Source organism: Podarcis bocagei (assembly GCF_964188305.1).
Source record: "Podarcis bocagei genome assembly, chromosome: 3".
Lineage (NCBI taxonomy): Eukaryota > Metazoa > Chordata > Lepidosauria > Squamata > Lacertidae > Podarcis > Podarcis bocagei.
In genome coordinates this window covers 94217331-94236314 of record NC_138127.1, presented here as the reverse complement: position 1 = coordinate 94236314, position 18984 = coordinate 94217331, and the positions used below count along the sequence as shown (strand labels likewise).

General features: G+C 44.9%; 3 protein-coding genes across 7 annotated transcripts in view; 1 reads left to right on the top strand and 2 right to left on the bottom strand.

Annotated features, from left to right (window-relative positions):
* Positions 1-111: 111 nt before the first annotated feature.
* SRSF7 (serine and arginine rich splicing factor 7) lies at positions 112-5128 on the bottom strand. Of its 3 annotated transcripts, XM_081188823.1 has the most exons (9): positions 4999-5128; positions 3736-3916; positions 3467-3643; positions 2537-2611; positions 2357-2458; positions 1950-2003; positions 1413-1448; positions 713-754; positions 112-420 (listed from the first exon to the last, which is right to left on the bottom strand). In XM_081188823.1, exons 1-9 carry the CDS (start codon positions 5069-5071, stop codon positions 366-368), a joined length of 795 nt encoding a protein of 264 aa, XP_081044949.1. In that variant the 5' UTR covers positions 5072-5128; the 3' UTR covers positions 112-365. The 3 variants fall into 3 exon arrangements, with proteins under 3 accessions (XP_081044949.1, XP_081044950.1, XP_081044951.1); XM_081188824.1 differs by lacking the exon at positions 713-754; XM_081188825.1 differs by lacking the exons at positions 713-754; positions 1413-1448.
* A 189-nt stretch (positions 5129-5317) lies between these two features.
* On the top strand, positions 5318-12686 carry GEMIN6 (gem nuclear organelle associated protein 6). 2 transcript variants are annotated; one of them, XM_081188880.1, is made up of 4 exons: positions 5318-5644; positions 8159-8299; positions 10347-10492; positions 11972-12686. In XM_081188880.1, exons 3-4 carry the CDS (start codon positions 10365-10367, stop codon positions 12345-12347), a joined length of 504 nt encoding a protein of 167 aa, XP_081045006.1. In that variant the 5' UTR covers positions 5318-5644; positions 8159-8299; positions 10347-10364; the 3' UTR covers positions 12348-12686. The 2 variants fall into 2 exon arrangements, with proteins under 2 accessions (XP_081045006.1, XP_081045007.1); XM_081188881.1 differs by lacking the exon at positions 5318-5644 and having other exon boundaries at positions 7846-8299.
* Positions 12687-14162: 1476 nt separating this feature from the next.
* DHX57 (DExH-box helicase 57) overlaps positions 14163-18984 on the bottom strand; it is a 35602-nt gene continuing 30780 nt past the window's right edge. For both annotated transcript variants that reach the window (XM_081188407.1, XM_081188408.1), the window contains exons 21-24: positions 18386-18460; positions 17980-18114; positions 17263-17463; positions 14163-15569 (exon numbers count right to left, since the gene is read on the bottom strand). In XM_081188407.1, coding sequence (XP_081044533.1) covers positions 15426-15569; positions 17263-17463; positions 17980-18114; positions 18386-18460 — 555 coding nt within the window. In that variant the 3' untranslated portion in view covers positions 14163-15425. The remainder of the gene's footprint in view (positions 15570-17262; positions 17464-17979; positions 18115-18385; positions 18461-18984) is intronic.

Here is an 18984-nt window from a genome sequence, read left to right as displayed (position 1 = left end):
AAGTATTTTTAGCCAATACCCTTGCACAATATTTGTGTACAACACTAAGGTATCTGTAATCTGCTTTCAACATGCACTTGATTAACAGAAGCAAATAGCATTACAGCAAAGTTAGAAATACACATTTTATTTCATGTGCCCATAAAAAGACCCACTTTTCAGATCACAGGATGTTATTACATACAGAAATTGTGCACTAGTCTAATGTAGCAGCTTTTACAGATTTTACTAGAAGATCAAGATCCTCGCTGCGTTAGCCCTAGAAAAGGTTTTCAATCAACTAAATCCTTACATTTGTCAATAACACCAAAGAAATCCCTTAAAATAACGTAAACAAAATTCTTCCTATCACGTTCTTTGCAATTCTAATCCAGTCTTTCAGGACTCACACTCCTTCGAGGGCTTCCTGATGGCGAACGACTAAAAATAAAAAGGGGGGAAACGAAGTCACTAGGTTACTCAATGTTAAAATTAGTAAAAAATGGAAATTAATAGATTAGTGTTCTTAAAAGGGGATCCATGCTACCTGCACATTAGTAATTTTAATCCTAGCACCTATTTGGATGCTGCTTCAGAAGAGGATGTTAGTTGGAATTGAAGGCTACAAGCTCTTAATGTTAAATATTGAAGCAAACTTAAAAGTTTGCATGCACCCCCATTCCCACAGGAAGTATTACCAAGCTCTCTTGCAGTGTTCAAGAAGCATACTTACCCTGAGTTAATGGAGAATGGATATAAATGGCTCATATCAAAACTGAAAAAGCAAGACTGAATATTAAATCAAGTAAAAATGCTTTTAAACACATATACTCATGAGGAACTAAAAATTCTGACACAGTCTACTATTATTAAGTAACAGCTAGCTGCTGTTCAATGTCTAGATTGTCCTGCCAATTTCCTGAAGGTTTCAGTCACAACTATAAACCTTCTCCGTTTAACCTTTGAGCCATTTACATTTATTGTCCATTAACATAGCCAGGTAATATGCTCCATTATTATTAATATGCTGTATTATTATTAAACACCCTTTTTGAGAATGGTTCTGGACTTTGGTTAAATCTTAAATTTGCTTAAGAGCAAATTTTTATTACACTTAAGTGGCCTGCCACAGTTCCTCAGTCCCCGAGTGAATAGTAATCACTCACTTTCCCAACAGAAGATGCCAGTTTTTGTGCTTTTACCCTATTTCATGGGTATCTCCCATTATTTCACTTTTTTAAAAAGTAACCTAAAAACTATTATAAAGAACTATAAACAAATCACAGCTCTGTAGGAATTTTAACATTTAGCAACATTATTTTAATGTTTTAAATGTAGAACTGTGAATCCAGGATATACAACACTGTTATAAACTTTATTTCGATTGTTATCTGCGTAAAATGCAATATGTCTCCTTCAGAGGCTCAGCTTACCTTCTCTTTAAAGATGGTGATCTTGATTTGGAACGGCTGTTAAAACAGCATCAATTACATTACATTAGCAAACACTAGACTGATCCAGTATCTACAGCCAGGGAGGGAACCAGTGGACCTACAGATGTTACTGGAATACAACTCCCATCATCCCTGACTACTGCCTTTGCTGACTGAGACTGATGGGAGTTGGAGGCCAACAGTAGCTGGAGGGCCACAGGTTAACTAGCCCTGATCTATAGCCATGATTTATCTGTTTTAAAATAAAAGCATGAAAGAAGCTGGCAACATCTTGCAATTGGTTATTTTGATGCTGAATACTCGAGAACCACAAAGATTGCTTCTAAACTACTTAAATGTAGAGTAGGCTAAATGAACTCACATTCATAGTATAACCCTGTGTGTACAGTAGACATTTGATGCTTTCAATTAAAACATTGCAAGAGGCATTTGGAAGTGAGTAACATTTAGAAAAATGCCCATTTCACATAATTTAGCTAATTACTAGTTACTATTTTACAAAGCATTGACGTTTACCTGCTTCTGGGTCGTGAAACGGACCTGGACCTGGATCTTGACCTTGACCGAGACCTAGGTTTTAAAGAGAAGGTACTCAATTCCAAGCTCTTAACACATCTATGCAGGTGAATGAAAGCTGTCATGAAACAAGGTTGTAGACATGCAGTCACAGCAATATACAAAGTGCATTAATTCTATTCATTCTGGAAGAAACTTAGAACATGATGCCCAGATGTGCTTTTCTTCAGAGATATATGTTTGATTCAATCAAAGATTTTATTGTTGCATTTATTTATGGGGTTTTTAAAAAAATATTGCCTACACTTCCTTTTTCTTTTGTAAGCTGCTTTGAATATGGGGTAAAAGTATTAAGATACTAATGATCAAATCAACTCCACAAACATTAAGCTTATTAGCAAAATTACCTTGATCTTTTTAAAGAACCTGAACGGGATCTGCGTGGCGAGACAGATCTGGATCTCCGAGGGGAGAGTGATCTTGATCTCCGAGCAGAGACAGACCTGGATCTAAAAGAAAGGTGGTTGTTACAAATATGCCATTCTGATTCTTAAACTAAAGCACCTTATTCCAATTTTGATGCTCACCTCCGGCCACGGCTTCGGCTACGTGAGCGAGAATATCTCCTTCCTCTGGACCTTGAATGAGATCGAGACCGTGACCTAGTTTTAGGTTAGATAAAAGAAGTATTAGACCACAACTTCAACAGTTAACATGTGAGCCTTTGCCGAAGCCAAAATATCTGATAATTAAAAATTAGTGTCTTGTACGTTGAAAAAAATCAGGGCCTATGTCTTGAGTATTTTTTACTACCTAAAAAAGATGTTAAACTGAATAACATTTTAGAATTACAATCATAATATAAAACACTGTAATGTGTATTTAAAATAAACCTTGCAAGTTTGCAGGTCGACCCTCTTTGGCCCAAGGTCTAGCAGATCTAGACGATCTAGAAGTATCTATAGCCGGTCGCTGCATCTAGGTGTTCTCTTCAATCTAACGACGATCAAACTGACAGCCAAATGAGCCAGGTGAGGCTTGATTGACGCAAGAAGATTTTTCTAGGTGGGAATGTGGTCAATCTGGTGTTCCTCTTTTTAAACCGGAGGGGGCCCCAATTGAAAGCCAAATTTACTGTTACGGCGATCACCGTCTCAATTTTTCTGCCCTTTAAAGAATAAGGTGAAGCTAGGTGTAGATGGCTCGAGGGGATCTGGCCTCTTATGCTGATCACCTCAAGGTCTAGGAGGATCTTAATTGTCGGATTTGCAAGGCGCCTCAGCATGAAATCTTAAGGCTCGTGACATTCTGAATCAAGGCGACTGACTCAAACGAAGAAACCTGAAAGGTTTTGACCAGGTTGATTATTAACATATTAACATAGTAACACAAAATATAAACAATTGTAACATACCCACATAAATTATAACATTTACTTTTAAAATGGTGTATCATTACCTTCTTTGCTAATAAAAACTATAACTGCCGAAAACAAATCTCCTTATATCTAAACGTACCTGCTTCTTCTCCGACGACTGTAGCGATGGCAGTCATAAGCATAATGACCTTTCTCGCCACACTCATAACATCTATCATTGGGATCAAATGGCCGGCGTGCTGGGGGTCTATCGTAGCGAGACCGGCGTGGCATACCGGTTGATAACTCCACTCTAACCCTAGAGCCACAGATCACTCTGCAACAGAAACACATATTTAATAATCCAACTATGGACTCAGAATTCAGTTTTTATTCCCGTGTAGATAACCAGTTAGCACTTGCACGTACTTTCCATCTAGCCCGCGAACTGCATCTTCAGCATCTCTTGGGTCTTCAAACTCAACAAACGCAAATCCTGGAGGATTTCGCGCAATCCATACTGTGCGTAATGGTCCGTAGTAGCTGAAAGCTCTCTCAAGTTCACCTTTACCAGCACCAGTTCCTAGATTACCAACATATACTTTGGTTTCTACACACACAAAAGAAAAAAAGAATTTTTTTTAGAAAGTTCCAAGAAAATATACTTCCTTAATAGTCTTAAGTCAATTGCACCGCTAAGTATTCATGTTCACTTCACTTGTCAAACTGCACTCCCACTGAACCGCAAAAGCAGGGTTGCAACCATTATAAACACAAGTTTCCGGCATCCATGCTGGCAGCTGGGGGGGGGGGCACGTCAAAGCGACAACAAGGAGGAAAATAATACTATTATACCGACACCCTGTATCAAACGCACAAGATTTCTCCTAGTTTTTCCGTCCATCTAATTGGGTGTTACAGTCGAGATACTCAAAGCAATTAATAATCATAACAACCGGCATAAGAAGCGCACTTCACATACTTCGGGGCACAAAAGTTTAAGCAGGCGCGTGGTCAAGGAGAAAGGGGAACACGCCAGAAGTTGGCGAGGCTCAATGAGGCCGCCACTCCCTTTATTAGAGGCTCCTGGAAAGCGCGCCAACCGGCAGGCAGCCGGCAGAGGAAGCGCAAGCGGCGGCAACTGCCCTTCGGACCCTCCGGCGCCGCTTCCCCGCCCTCCCTCCGCCGACGGCTCAGCCAAACGCGCCGCCGCCCTCGCGGCTTCTTCCCTCGGCCAGCCCGCCACCTCCTCTTCCTCGCTGCCGAAGGCGAGCGGAGCAGCCCTGGGCGCCGCCATCTTTGGCGCCGCCTCCATTTTGCCCGCGCAGCGTCAGTAGCGCCGAAGGGAGGGAAAACAAACCCGGCCAGCTCCGGCCACAAGCCCCGTCTGCCGTTACCCCGAGGGGAGTCCCCTCCTCACACCAAGACAGCGACGCAGTTCCAACGTCCGAAACGCCACAGCGCCGAAGCCGGGGGTCGCTTTCTCCTCAGCGCAGCCGGCGACCATGCCTGTGCAAAATGGCGGCGGCAGTGGCGGCACTTTGCCGCTTAACGGGCTTCTCCGCCGCCGCCGCCGACACGGAATACGGCCTGGGCACCGCGGATTTAGCTAAGCGGGGCCTCGAAAAGAGGCAAAGAGAGGCGTCGCTGCGGCCTCTTTTCCACCCGCTTCTCCCAGCTTGCGCCACTCACCTCCACCGTAACGGCCATACCGCGACATCTTCGCCCGAGCAGGGGGGGAAAGCCCAACCGTCTCCACGCGCATGCGGGCTCGCGGGGCCTTATATAGGACGTGCCGTTGGCGCGCATGCGCGTAACAATGGCCAGGCCGGCGCGGGCCGGCGAGGCGGGAAGAAAGTCAGCTTTTGGTTTCCGTAGCAACGCCAGGCTGGAAGGAGGGAGGGAGGGAGGGAGCGGAGGCTGAGGCAGCCTCCATTTTGGGAACGTGGTTATTGCCCGAGCGTGTAATTAGCCCGTTTGAAAACACGTGCCGTTTTCTGGGGAATAATAATAATAATAATTTATACCCCGCCCGTCTGGCTGGGTTTCGAGCGCCCCACCGTACGCCGTTCAGCAACATTTCCCTCAGATTTTCTACGGTGGCTTCCCGGGGTGGAAGCGGATTTTAATATATTTGCGCGTTCGGGAAGTTTTGTCAGCACTGAATTTTTTTAGGGGGTTGCTCAAGGCGGAGTGAAGGGTTTGGGAAAGTTGGTGCTCGTGAAAAGGCAGTGGTCGCTGAAAAGGTCCTTGCAGCAAATGAAAGGGATCGCTTGTTTCCTCAAATCCACGTGTCTTTAGTCCATTTGCGCCCCCTATATTCCGCTACCAGCTCCTGGTAAATCAATACAGTATTTCTGTGTTGTCCATTGGGAAACCGATGGCTGTTAACCTTTTAAAAGGTGGTTTATTTTTTACACTCCGCCCAAGGACCTCCAGCCAACAGCGAATAAGAACGCGAGAGCCTTCTGAATAAAATGAACAATAACAGAACATCTGTCAGTTTTCTTCACTCCAGGCATCACACCAGATTAAAGAGCCTGTCCTAAAATAATGGCATTCGTTTAGTGTTACTTAAGTGCGAGCGTGCATTCGTGGGGCTTGAGGGCAATTCCTCAGCTTTCTCTAAACTGCACTTCATTCTCTGAGGAGGAAAGAGATTCCTCGTAACACTAGTATGCAAAAGGCAGAACATTAATGGTGCACTCCGACGTCGGTTTTCTCAGGTGTCAGTCTCACTACGTTCAATAGAGCTGACTCGAGAGTCAGTTTAATGCTCTATGCATGTTTATAAAGAAGCTAACCCGAGTAAGTTAAATTCAACCAGGGCTTCCCAAACTCTCGTCTCTAGCTATTTTTGAACTACAGTTCCCATCATCCCTGACCACTGGTCCTGCTAGCTAGGGATGATGGGAGTTGTAGTTCAAAAAACAGCTAGCTAGCAGAGTTGGGAAACTCTTATTTACGTACCCCAGGTTAAGTCTATATAGGATTGAAACCTGACCCACTGTTTTGGGCTACTTCAAGCAATGCAAACTGGCTAGATTGCTTGTAAATCGCTCTGAGTTGCCTTGGGTAAGATAAAGCGACTAACAAATGTAATGTTATACAGTGGTTCCGCTCCTTCCTCCTGGGCCGTGTTCAGAAAGTGGTGGTGGGGGATGAGTGTTCAGACCCCTGGGCTCTCACTTGTGGGGTGCCTCAGGGTTCTGTCCTCTCCCCCATGCTTTTCAACATCTACATGCGGCCGCTGGGAGAGATCATCAGGAGGTTTGGGCTGGGTGTTCATCAGTATGCAGATGATACCCAGCTCTACCTCTTTTTTAAATCAGAACCAGTGAAGGTGGTGAAGGTCCTGCGTGAGTGTCTGGAGGCGGTTGGAGGATGGATGGCGGCTAACAGATTGAGGTTGAATCCTGACAAGACAGAAGTACTGTTTTTGGGGGACAGGAGGCGGGCAGGTGTGGAGGATTCCCTGGTCCTGAATGGGGTAACTGTGCCCCTGAAGGACCAGGTGCGCAGCCTGGGAGTCATTTTGGACTCACAGCTGTCCATGGAGGCACAGGTCAAATCTGTGTCCAGGGCAGCTGTTTACCAGATCCATCTGATACGTAGGCTGAGACCCTATCTGCCTGCGGACTGTCTCGCCAGAGTGGTGCATGCTCTGGTTATCTCCCGCTTGGACTACTGCAATGCACTCTACGTGGGGCTACCTTTGAAGGTGACTCGGAAACTACAACTAATCCAGAATGCGGCAGCTAGACTGGTGACTGGGAGCGGCTGCCGAGACCATATAACACCGGTCTTGAAAGACCTGCATTGGCTCCCAGTACGTTTCCGAGCACAATTCAAAGTGTTGGTGCTGACCTTTAAAGCCCTAAACGGCCTCGGTCCAGTATACCTGAAGGAGCGTCTCCACCCCCATCATTCTGCCCGGACGCTGAGGTCCAGCGCCGAGGGCCTTCTGGCGGTTCCCTCACTGCGAGAAGCAAAGCTACAGGGAACCAGGCAGAGGGCCTTCTCAGTAGTGGCGCCCGCCCTGTGGAACGCCCTTCCAGCAGATGTCAAAGCGATAAACAACTACCTGACATTCAGGAGACATCTTAAGGCAGCCCTGTTCAGGGAAGTTTTTAACGTGTGATATTTTATTGTATTTTTGGTTTTTATGGAAGCCGCCCAGAGTGGCTGGGGAGGCCCAGCCAGATGGGCGGGGTATAAATAAATTATTATTATTATTATTATTATTATTATTATTATTATTATTATTATTATTATAATAATATTATCCTTGGAACGGAAAGGACAACGCACGCTAGGAAAACGCTACTATTCTACAGAAAGAATAAATAAAAGAATAAAGAAAGAATAAAGAAAGAAAAGAATAAAGAAAGAATAAAGAAACACCCTCCTTGCTTTAAAATATTGTGACCCCCATTCTGGCTTTCTAAAAACGTGCCTTTAAAAAAGTCCCTTGAAGCTGCAATTCTAGGCATACTCGCTGGATTCAGGGCGACTTAATCCGAACAAATTTATTTTGCATTCGCACTCTGGAAAACTAATCTTAACACTTACCCAGTATATTTTACTGGAGTTGCCTCTGATTAGTCATCTATTAGGATTGGCCCTCTGAATTGGCTTTTAATTTTCTTTTTAACGTTAGGCAAAGAGAGGCGGAGTAAGTTAAATAGTATCATTTGCTGCCGGACTGCTTAAACTTCCGAGCTCTGCCAGCTCGTTCTGCGGAGCTGCTTGCTGAACGCGGTTATTTTTAGGGTGTGAGATGGGAGTGAATATGCCATGAATGAAGGGGTTGCCCGTAAGCAGCTGTTTCCGGATATTGCTTTTTTTGCAGAGGAGGAACTTGAAACTACAACCCGATGCATTCTGGGCCCAAGCAATGACGACGGGAGCGAAACGTTGCATGCGTTTCGCCTGAATCCCTCGCCTTCTTTACCGGCTGGATTACAAGGAAACCCGCATTTCATCTTTAGCGGTGAGTGCGATGTAAAAATGTTGTTGATCCGGCTCCGTGCCTCTTTTATGGGCATAAAGGCAGAGAAGAAGCAAGAACTGTGTGGATGAAGGCGGGCGCAAATAAACTTCTCTGGGACTGCAGAGCCTTTCCAAAACATGCCCTCGCTCTGGGTTGAATAACACTTTAGTATTTGCACAGTAAGATTATTTTTTGGAGAAACATGCTCTGATCTCGAGTATAAAAAGAGTGGGTGGAAGATATGTTTAGCTGTGATACTTAGTGCCCTTATTGCACTTCTTGAGTCTCTAAAGTCAATTGCGTTAGATTGTAAACCTTATTTTTTAAAATCTGCTTCTTACTTTTGGCTGTTTAACATTCTATGGCCTCATAAATGTTTTTTGTTGGAAGGTTATTGGTTTTCGGTTAATATGTATTTTGTGTTCTCATTTATTATGTTGTGAACAGCCCCTATAATCTTTGGAGGAAGAGCAGTATACAAAATTAATAAATGAGAAATAAATAAAATAAACATACCTAGGATTGTGCTGTTGTTCCTAACTTCTAGATACGAGCGGGATATCTAGACCAGTGTTTCCCAACCTTTTTTGGGCAAAGGCACACTTGTTTGATGAAAAAAATCTCGAGGCACACCACCATTACAGCCCCGTGATGTCAGCGCGCAGCGTTACGCCGGGAGGGACGCACGAAAGTGAAAGTTTCAATTTTTTCCCCTCCCCCTTGCCGGGGAACCTCCAAGCTTTGGGGGTGGGGGGGGGGAGAGGAGGCAGCAAAGCGAGGGACTGAGGGACTCCTCCAACGACAAGGGTTGGGGAAGAAGAGAAAGGGCTATTCTGCTCCAGTCACGGGAGGGGAATATGTACTGGCCCAACTGGTGTGCGGTCTTCGGAAAGCGGGGTGCGGGAAGGAAGCCTAGGCTCGGGGTCCACCGACCTCGGCGGAGAAAGGCAACAACCGAAGCCTCCCGACGGTTTCGGGGGAGACGTTCAGAGCTTCCCTGGGAGTTTCTCAGCCTGCCTTTCGGAGGAAGAGGCGGAGGGGGCCTGGGGATGGCGGTGGCCTCGGCCTCGCCCTCCCTCCGTCCCTCTACCTTTGTAGTGGACGCGCAGGTTGTTCTGCGAGAGGCCGATGTAGCTGAATTTGTCCTTCGGGCTCCAGGAGCGCGGCAGCGGCGTCTCCTGCTCGTCCACGGCCGGGTAGAGCCGCTTGAGGCGCCGCTTGAGCTCCTTCTCCTGCTCGTTCAGGGCCGGGTCGCCGCCGTGAGGGAAGGGCGCCAGGGCGCTGCTGCTGCCGCCGCCGCTCCCGGCAGGCATGGGCCCAGCTGAGGCGGCGGCGGCTGTTGTGGTGGTGGCGGCGATAGCGGGCGGAGGAGGGGGCGGCGGGGCCGAGGTGGCCGGCGGCGGCGGGGGAGGCCCCAAACAGGAGTGAGACCCGGGGAAGAAGGAAGAGGCGGCAAAGAGAGGCTCCGCTTCTTCGGCTGAGGGACCCGACTGAGCTCGCGCGAAGGCGAGCAGGGGGGTTGGAAACAGACGGAGCTGATGACGAGCCGGCGCGTGCGTGCAGCGGCTGGCCTCGTAGGGAGCCGAGGGGCGGGGCTTCCTTTCTGAAGGAGCTGAGGGTGGGGGTCCTCCGGCGCCTTTGGCGAAACGGCGCTGGCCCAGAGTGCTTCTAGGAGGCTGCCTTTGTGCGCGACGTAAAGCCCTCTTTCCCTCCCTCCAGCCCCGTGTCACCTGTGGAAAAGGGGGCTGGATCCAGTGACGCAACTCGGAAAACTGTTAGGGAAGCCAGAGCAGGAAAGTGAGTGGGGGGCGGCGTCGCCGCTTTAACCCACGTTTCCTTTTTGAAAGAGAAACTTAATCAGTGTTTCCCAACCTTTTTTGGACTCGCCCGCCTCCCTCCAGGCAACATCTCGCGGCACACCAGGCAACATCTCGCGGCACACTAGTGTGCCGCGGAACACCGGTTGGGAAACACTGGTATAGACATTGTTTTAACAGACAGTTTTATCAACTTTTGCTGATCAGTGTGTTTTTTGTTTTCTCATTAGGTTCAGCAAATAGGAAATATGACTGAGTGGCAGAGGAAGACACCTTTGGAATGGCTGACTTATGTGAATAAAGAAATTGAAGTTCTGGCTGCTGAGAAACAGAAGTATAAAGGATGGGTTTTAACAGTCGATCCAGTGTCTGCCAAGTAAGCAGGAGTTCAGTATGCATGGAAGTGTGATACCCAGAGAGAGAGATGTATTAACATTTATTTTATTTTCAAAACCATGAATCAGAACAAGAATTGGGAGGGGAAGGGGGGAGTACAACCATTAGTAGAAAAACAAATCTGTAAAATATCTGTAAATTTTACTTTCTACTCAGCATGCAGTTAGCCTGTTGTTGCTGCTGCTATGACAAATGTCTGGTGTTGTCTGGCTTCACACTTCAGAATTTCTATTCACACCAACCACTAGAAATTTTGCCCAGCAATTTATGCTTTTCACTGATACTCTCATAAATAGGACAGCTGAAAAAGCTGAAGGGGAAAAGTGGAAAATGTTTGAGATAGCATCAGATGAGTTTTCTACACTGGTAAAATTGAGGCAGTATGATCAGGTCACTGACCATCAATGTTAAGGTTTAGCAGTGGTATTCCACAGTTGCCTAAGAATGTGGGAGCTTTGATTTTTGTTTTCGTTCTTATGTTTGCACTTTTTTGTACGTTTGTTAACAAATCATTAATTTTTTTGAAAAGATGTGGGAAGCAACTCACTATGCCTTTAAACATTTTTCTTTCATAATAGTTCTAGTTAATATTAGCCATTTTAAAATGGAGCATGGTCTAAAAAATGTGAGGGATGGGCAAGGTTAAAAGATTTGGGGTTGGTTTATAAGACCAAATGCATCTGCAATAGATCGGTTTTATGTACAGTACTTGCCACTTCACTTTCATGAGGTACTTCATTAGCTTGAGGTTTTGCATATACAGTACCACAGAAGGGTAAAAGTTTAGCAACTAGGAATTACTGTGATGCATCAACTGAAACCTGTTCTTCCAAAAAGAAATGATTTTAGTATTTCCGCATCCCATACTTACTATAAGGGCTGAGTTGTACCTTTCGATTTTCAGTGGCTAAATACATAGGTGCTATTGAGCTAAACGCTACTGATTTGGGAGGGTGTTACTTTGAGGGAACGCATTTCTTTGTATAGATTTGTATTTTAGTGCTTGAAAAATGTGCAACAGTGGGGAAAAGTGCTTTGAACAATGACACTTGGCATGCATTGCTTTTTGTACAGTAGGCACTGGCTAGCCACATAGTGGCTGAAATATTTTTAAGGATTATGTAGGTAATAACATTTTCAGACAATGACTGCTGATAACGCTAGCTAATGTTGGCACAACAACTTGCACTCTTAGTTTTTGTTGGTGTGATGTAATGGGATCAGCCTGGGATGCTATTGCAATTCCACACTCTTCTAATTTTTCGCTGTGGGGGCGGGCGGCTGCTGCATCCTGACCTGAATGCTTCATGGTGCAGGTGCTTGTGGGACTGAGACGTTGGGGCGTGTGTGTTTTGACGAGATAAAGTTGAGTATACATTTGATAGCGTTTAGCATGCGAGATTTCTGTAGCTCTTTCCACCAAGTTGTAAAACTTCATGTGAACTCCTTTTCTTGACAGCATTCTTCTGGCAAATCCCCTTGAGAATGGAAAAGTGTCTGTTTCAGGCATCTTGGGGCATGCAGTGCAAGAGGTGAAGATATTGTCCGAAGCTTCTGATGCTATGAAAGAGAAACTTGCCCACCTATTCATGCCTGGAGAAAGCCAAACCTACAGTCAAGAGGAGCTGGAGGACAAGAAAAGCAGCTTGAAGAACTGGTTGGAGAAAAACCATATTCCTGTAAAGGAGCAAGGAGAGTCACAAACCACACTCTGTGTTGCAGGGGTGTTGACTATTGACCCACCATATGGACCAGAGGATTGCAATAGTTCCAATGAAATAATTTTGTCTCGAGTTCAAGGATTGATACAAAGTTATCTTGGCCTTCAGCAATGACAGAGTTGAAGAATTGGGATGAAGTTACTTACTGGCAAAACCTATACTTCCCCAACCTGATGCCTTCTACTTGGACTACAAAACTCACATTGGCCGGGGATTGATTTCAGTTATAGCCCAAATATTTAGAGGGCTTCTAGTTATCTCGGGAGGCCGATCTATACAATACCTGTTGAATTTCCCCTCAATTTAGGCATTTTGTGTTTCTAAGTGCTATCAGAAAGTCACAGTCAAAACTGAATGGTTTTTCTGGATTTGTTTTGTGAAGAAATGGCAAATGTAACAAATCTGTACTATATATATATTTTTATATGAAAATAAGCATTGACGTTAGTTTTTGGAATCCTGTGAATGCTCATTTATATTCAATAACCATTAGTCATGAAGAGTCATATATGAAAACATCACATTCTTACCATTTAGTACTGATAGTAAATTAGGAATACGTCTATAAACTACAGTTCATAATATACAAGCAGAATAATTACAATAGCTGTGGAAACGCATCATATGTAGCTTGTACTTTCACCAATTCAGAACCCCTAAAATTGCTACTTTCATCTTTGTCCTTATCGGAAAATCTTTGTATTCACTGGAAAGTGATGTGTTTTAAGTTTTTATGAGAAGTGATATGGTGACAGGTCGCTGCAGTATATGCAGCCAGTGAACCGGCAAGTAATCTTCTACACTGAAGGCTATTGCTTATGTCAGTGTTTCCCAAACGTTTTTGGGCAACGGCACACCTGTTAGCCGGAAAAAAATCTCGCGGCACACCACCATTAAAGCCCCGCCCCGTGACGTCAGCGCGCAGCGTCACGCCGGGAGGGACGCACAAAAGCGAAAGTTTTTTCCCTCCCCCTTGCCGGGGTGGGAGGAGGCAGCAGAGCGAGGGCAGCTGAGGCGGCGGCGGGGAAAGGAGAGGAGGAACGCGGCGCGGCGGCGAGCTAAACTCGGAAGGAGTAACCAAGTGTTAGACGGTTGGGAGGCAGAGATGGGCTGCTGAAGGCAGAACGGAGGCGACCCGTTCTCCCGGAGGTTGATTTCTCTGAGTCTCGGTAGAGAGTGTGTCCGCAGGAAGGGATCCTCCCTTTTGCGCGCGCTGCCCCGCCGCTCGGCACCACCACCGCGGAGCCGCCCCCGGCTCGACGCGGATCCTCGCCGCCGCCGCCGCCTCTCACCGCCCGACTCGCCCGCCTTCCTCCCACGGCACACCAGCCGATGTCTCACGGCACACTAGTGTGCCGCGGAACACCGGTTGGGAAACACTGGCTTATGTTACAGGGTGTCAGGGAAGATTACTACACAAACCTCTATAGCAGAATTTCCTCCTGATAAGACACTCATGGGGCAATTCAACTGATCCTGCTACACAGATGCAAGTAGATTTACTTGCGTTAATATCCACATCAAAACTAGGCAGGCCTCGTGGTTCGTGAGACCCTCCCCAGAGCCCAGAGGATGTTAGTGAGGACAGAGAAAGCCCTGAAGAGACCAAAAGCATAACAGGGCTTTGTTTAAGCTGCTCAGCTTCCCCACTTAACAGCTGATGTGTTGGGTAGCACAGCAGCAGGAGCTTCTTTCCCGTGCATCCTCCAGCCAGCTCCAGAGCTTCAATTATAGTTGTGGTTATTTTTGGATACAGTATTTTTGGTTTGGATTGAAGAGAGCGCAACAGAGGGTGTTTAAAGAGTGTTTAGAAGGTGTTCCCCACTACGCAATTTCACTTATGCATGCGGGGGGACTGGAAAATACCCCCCACACAAGTGGGAAGTTACCTGTACATAATTTCTTGCAAAAAAGAAACATCAAAATAGGTTACAAATCTAATGAACAAGTTCCTGTTTATTTATAGAGCTTGTTGATCACCATTACTCCAACCAATGAGCACCTCAGGTGACATACATAAAGTTAGCATACAGAGTTTTATTTTTATTTTTAACCACCAGCAGGCTCGTTTCTGTCGCCATAGCAATTGTGCATTCTCCACTCCTGCCCCAATGTTGGTTTACTGTTTTAAAAAATCCTTAAATGCACCTTTATGGGAGCTTCTGTTCAAGTCCCATTAATTTCTGCAGGATTGCGCTCCTTGTTTATAAGAAGTTGCTGGGCTGATGAGGGTCCACAAGTCATAATGAACTGTACTGAAATAAGCCTCTTTTGTACTTTCATTCCTCAACCATTTCTTCTGACTTGTGAAAGATCTGGTTTCAGGAGCCAGCGGGGCTCAGAACTAGGATGTAACAGCATTATCTTCATGTCTTGCTTTTGCAAAAACTTGGCACACTTCAAACTTACTGCTTTCATAAGTGCTGTCTTGTCAAGGAAGCTAAGTTTACTTCAGGCAATGTAAAAGAGTAATGAACTTGCTTCTCTAGACTAACCCTTTGAGGAGCAAGACAACTTCCACAGCCTTTGGCAAGCTGTAATTTGAGCCCTGTGTGCTTTTATACACACACACACACACACACACACACACACACACACACACCAGCTCATATAGAACCTGGTTCATTTTTATACTAAATACCATTTATCTTTCATTTAAATTTTTGGCAACCAACATTGATTAATCGATCAGATTAGGACAGGTTTTAGGGAAAGCTTACATGGGAATCCATTATAGAATTTAGGAAAATACAAACAGTTGCTGTAGTAAACATCAAGTCCTGCCTTAAGGAGAAGAGCCAAGTCAATAGACCGTCATTTTGTAGCAAAAAGAGTTAATCCTTAATTGGACAAAAACAGTAACAAGAAAAACACATTGGAATTGAATGTTTTTGGATCTCTCGAGTTTTCATTAGCATAAACAACAATGCTGTAGTCTCTTACTCTATACTTCACAGATTGCTCCTGGAAAGGAAACACTCACGTTTCCCTTAAAATATGCCAACTTTTCCATGATTTGGGTGAAAAAACCCATCACCCTTGTTTCTCCAGCCCCATTAACTCCATTAGGGCTACTCCAAATATAGTGGTTTCTTTGATTGCCACTTTGCCTTTCGGCTTCCAGGCATCCGTGTTGCTTCCATCTCTATTGCCATTGTTCTGCTGATAAGTCTGTATACCAAATGCTCCGTGCTATTGTGTGGTCACAAGTTTAACGATCATGCTAATGATACGAGACCCTCGAGGGCAGGTACAAAGATCTATGCTGGGGTTTTTTACTTTATCCTGGAGTAGCTGGTCAAGCTCACAGCGAAGTTCTTTCACTAACTCGGCTACCTGAAAAACACAAATATTCTTATGAGTTAAGCTGCTTAGGGGTAGTCCAGGCCAGATCATAAGCCCCCATCATCTCTGACTATTAGGCCATGCTGACTGGGAGTTGGGAGTCCAGCAAAACCTGAGGTTCCTCACTACATTAGAAGTTACTTCTGAAGCCCCTGGTCCTCCCTCTGATATTGCATGAAAGACCTGCTGTACTTTTTATGCTTCACATTTGTACTCGCATAAAAGAGGCTCGGGACGCGGGTAGCGCTGTGGGTTAAACCTAGGGTTGCTGATCAAAAGGTCAGCAGTTCAAATCCCCGCAACGGGATGAGCTCCCGTTGCTTGGTCCCTGCTCCTGCCAACCTAGCAGTTCGAAAACACAAAGTGCAAGTAGATAAATAGGTACTGCTCCAGCAGGAAGGTAAACGGCGTTTCCATGTGCTGCTCTGGTTCGCCAGAAGTGGCTTAGTCATGCTGGCCACATGACCCGGAAGCTGTACGCTGGCTCCCTTGGCCAATAAAGCAAGATGAGCGCCGCGACCTCAGAGTCATCTGCGACTGGACCTAATGGTCAGGGGTCCCTTTACCTTTAAAAAAGGCTCAACGGGCATTGCCTGAAAACTATGATGACATTAATGTCCTTAAGAATCTCAACAAATAGAAGATCAAAGGCACTGCATTTTTTCAAACTGCACAGGCCATACCTACACCACTTGGGATTTTTCTCATTTGACTGGATTTTGTGTTCATTAGTGCTCTTCACAGTTCAGTTGGACCTTTTAACTTTTTATGCCTTTTCTTCTTGTATATCCAGGGTTAACACCCCCACAGATGATATAGCATTGTGCATCCAACAGTGTCATAATGCTGGAAGAATTTTGTTAGTCTAAGGTGCCACAATACTCCGTTGCTTTTATCCAGATGAAGAACCTGAGAGGCAAATTTGATTTTTAGCGGTGCTGATACAAATTGTCCTGCCGTCTACAGCCTGGGGTTTGTTGTGCTCATGAAAGCGCCTATGCAAATTGTACTGCAGGGTATTACAACCATAAACTGCAGAGTTGATACCCAAGAGATGAGGACATCTGCCTAAATTTCTGAAAGATCTTCGGTTCTTAAATAGCTGGTCATACAGACATAAAGAACAACCTGACCTTACAACTTAGGAAAGTAAACACACTTGTTGAACCAGATGCTGCCCATGCTATTCTATAAGCCTATTGGAATTAGTGTTTTACAGTGGTGCCCTGCAAGATGAATGCCTCGCAAGACGAAAAACTCGCTAGACGAAAGGGTTTTGCGTTTTTTGAGTCGCTTCACAAGACGAATTTCCCTATGGGCTTGCTTCGCAAGACGAAACGTCTTGCGAGTTTGTTTCCTTTTTCTTAAAGCCGCTAAGCCGCTAATAGCCGCTAAGCCGTTAATAGCCGCTAAGCCGCTAATAGCTGTGCTTCGCAAGACGAAAAAACCGCAAGACGAAGAGACTCGCAGAACGGATTAATTTTGTCTTGCGAGGCACCACTGTATATCCATTTTGGCCCAGTGGACTTAATGTCTCAAGAGGAAATTTGGTTAAGGGTCATAACCTATTTCCTGCATGGCAGTATAAAGTAGAATGAGCTGTTCTTCTCCCCTTGGTACGATGAAAATAATTTCCCCATCATAAGCAATTAGATGCAATGTGATGAGTTGCTCATTTTCTTACCTGGTGTGAGGCTGCAACAAAACGAATCCACCCATCGTCCAAGGAAACGACAAACTCTCCCTTCTGAAGATGCACATTAATACGGCCGCCTCCAAACAAGATCAGTGGGTACACAGACACCATGCTGCAGTCTCGAATAAACACCCGGCTGGTTTTTACCATCTCGTGATACACTAAGTAAGGGCTATCAAAGTGCCTGGTCTGAAACAAGGAACCCAAAAAAACTGTGGTGAAACTTCAACAAGAACAACAACAACAACAACAACAACAGGTTCCATACCTATCACTTCAGTTATACAATATATGGCAGAGGCCATTGGTTTTGCTGGGGAAAGGTTGTCCAATGCCAGCATACCATTTGCCAGGCAGCAGGGGTAGGAGAAGTCTGAAATCTTTACACAAATTTCACATGGGTGTGTAAGCTGAAGGAGAAAGGAAAATAACCTATTGTCTGAATATCAAATGGGACAAGTTGGTTATAAATTAAGTCCCATTGATTCCAATGTGAACTAAGTTTAACTAAGATTAGCCTGCTTATCATCTTATGCATCTGTGCATAGATACAAGTCCAACAGATTACAATGAGGCTTACAGATGTGTAAATGCAAGGAATCGCATTATGGACTGCTGATTGGTTTGCATGCCCCTCTTCCAAGAAGGAATTGTATGTGTGTGGACGACAGCTACAGAATGACTGACTGGGGGTGGGAATATCACCTGGTAGTTTACAGAGGATGGATGAATGTGAACAGAGCCCTCCTTCTTGGTAACAAACTTCAGCTCTGCAGCTTTTGGCTTCATTTTAACAGCTCCTGTACTGGTCTTCTGATACTTCCCTTCTGGCAATTTCACCTAAAACAGTAAAAAAAAACAGGGAACAGTGATAGAAATACTCATAAGCAACCTCCATTCAGTAGGGTTGTGAAGGAGATGTTTCTTTAAAGCACTGATAATACTGAAAAGTCTCTAAACCCAACAGAAGCACAAAAGAGAGAAAGAGAGAGATTCCCTTTTAAGGAATTGCTAATAACAGGTAGCTCAGCTTTCAAGCATGCAGCATAGAACAAATGCAATGTGTGCAATACGGACAGAAAAAGAGAAATGAAAAGTACTGCCCTCTTACCTGAACCACATTGGGATACAGAGCAGCACATAATATGGCTGATATCAGCTTGAAGTTGTCCGCATTAGAATTTGCCTGTGATATAAACAAAAGGGTACCTACAAGTTAATGCAGAAGTTTGCATGAAACTGGGCAGCACATCACCTTGAGAATTCCAGCTTTCATGTAAAGGTAAGCTTCCAAACCTTATAGTTACAGAGATATTTTTTTAGAAAATATGAAGGCATCTTTTTTTAAAAAAAAAAAACTCAAGTGTTAAGTGGTAGAAGCTCTGGGCCCTATATGCCCCTCCCTAAAAAGGGGGGCACCTCTGGACTTTTTTTAATCAGCTGGGAAGAAAAGGGTTTTCACATAATCAGGAAGCTCCTAATCACTGAACAAAAACACTGCCCAAGGTTCTAGCTGTCATTTTGGTTCCATTAAATCATGACAAGGAGAGTAGAAATAGAAGGGGTGGGAGGGAAAAATGAATGCCATATTTGGACAGATGGGGAAAGTGGCAGAGAATGAGAGGAAGAACCCCGTAAAAAAGCTTATGTGTTGTACAAAAGGCAATGGATTAAAGAGACAGGGCAACTCTCCTCCACTGTCACTCCTGT

What these genes read in the sequence shown, in the direction of transcription:
- SRSF7 (XM_081188823.1), bottom strand. Translation starts at nt 5,071, where the DNA reads ATGCGCGTGGAGACGGTTGGGCTTTCCCCCCCTGCTCGGGCGAAGATG. An exon ending in GTTCGCGGGCTAGATGGAAA is followed by an intron (nt 3,644 to 3,735) that starts GTACGTGCAAGT and finishes TTTCTGTTGCAG; the next exon opens with AGTGATCTGTGGCTCTAGGG. An exon ending in TCACCATCTTTAAAGAGAAG is followed by an intron (nt 755 to 1,412) that starts GTAAGCTGAGCC and finishes TTGCTTTTTCAG; the next exon opens with TTTTGATATGAGCCATTTAT.
- GEMIN6 (XM_081188880.1), top strand. Translation starts at nt 10,365, where the DNA reads ATGACTGAGTGGCAGAGGAAGACACCTTTGGAATGGCTGACTTATGTG. An exon ending in GTCGATCCAGTGTCTGCCAA is followed by an intron (nt 10,493 to 11,971) that starts GTAAGCAGGAGT and finishes TTTTCTTGACAG; the next exon opens with CATTCTTCTGGCAAATCCCC.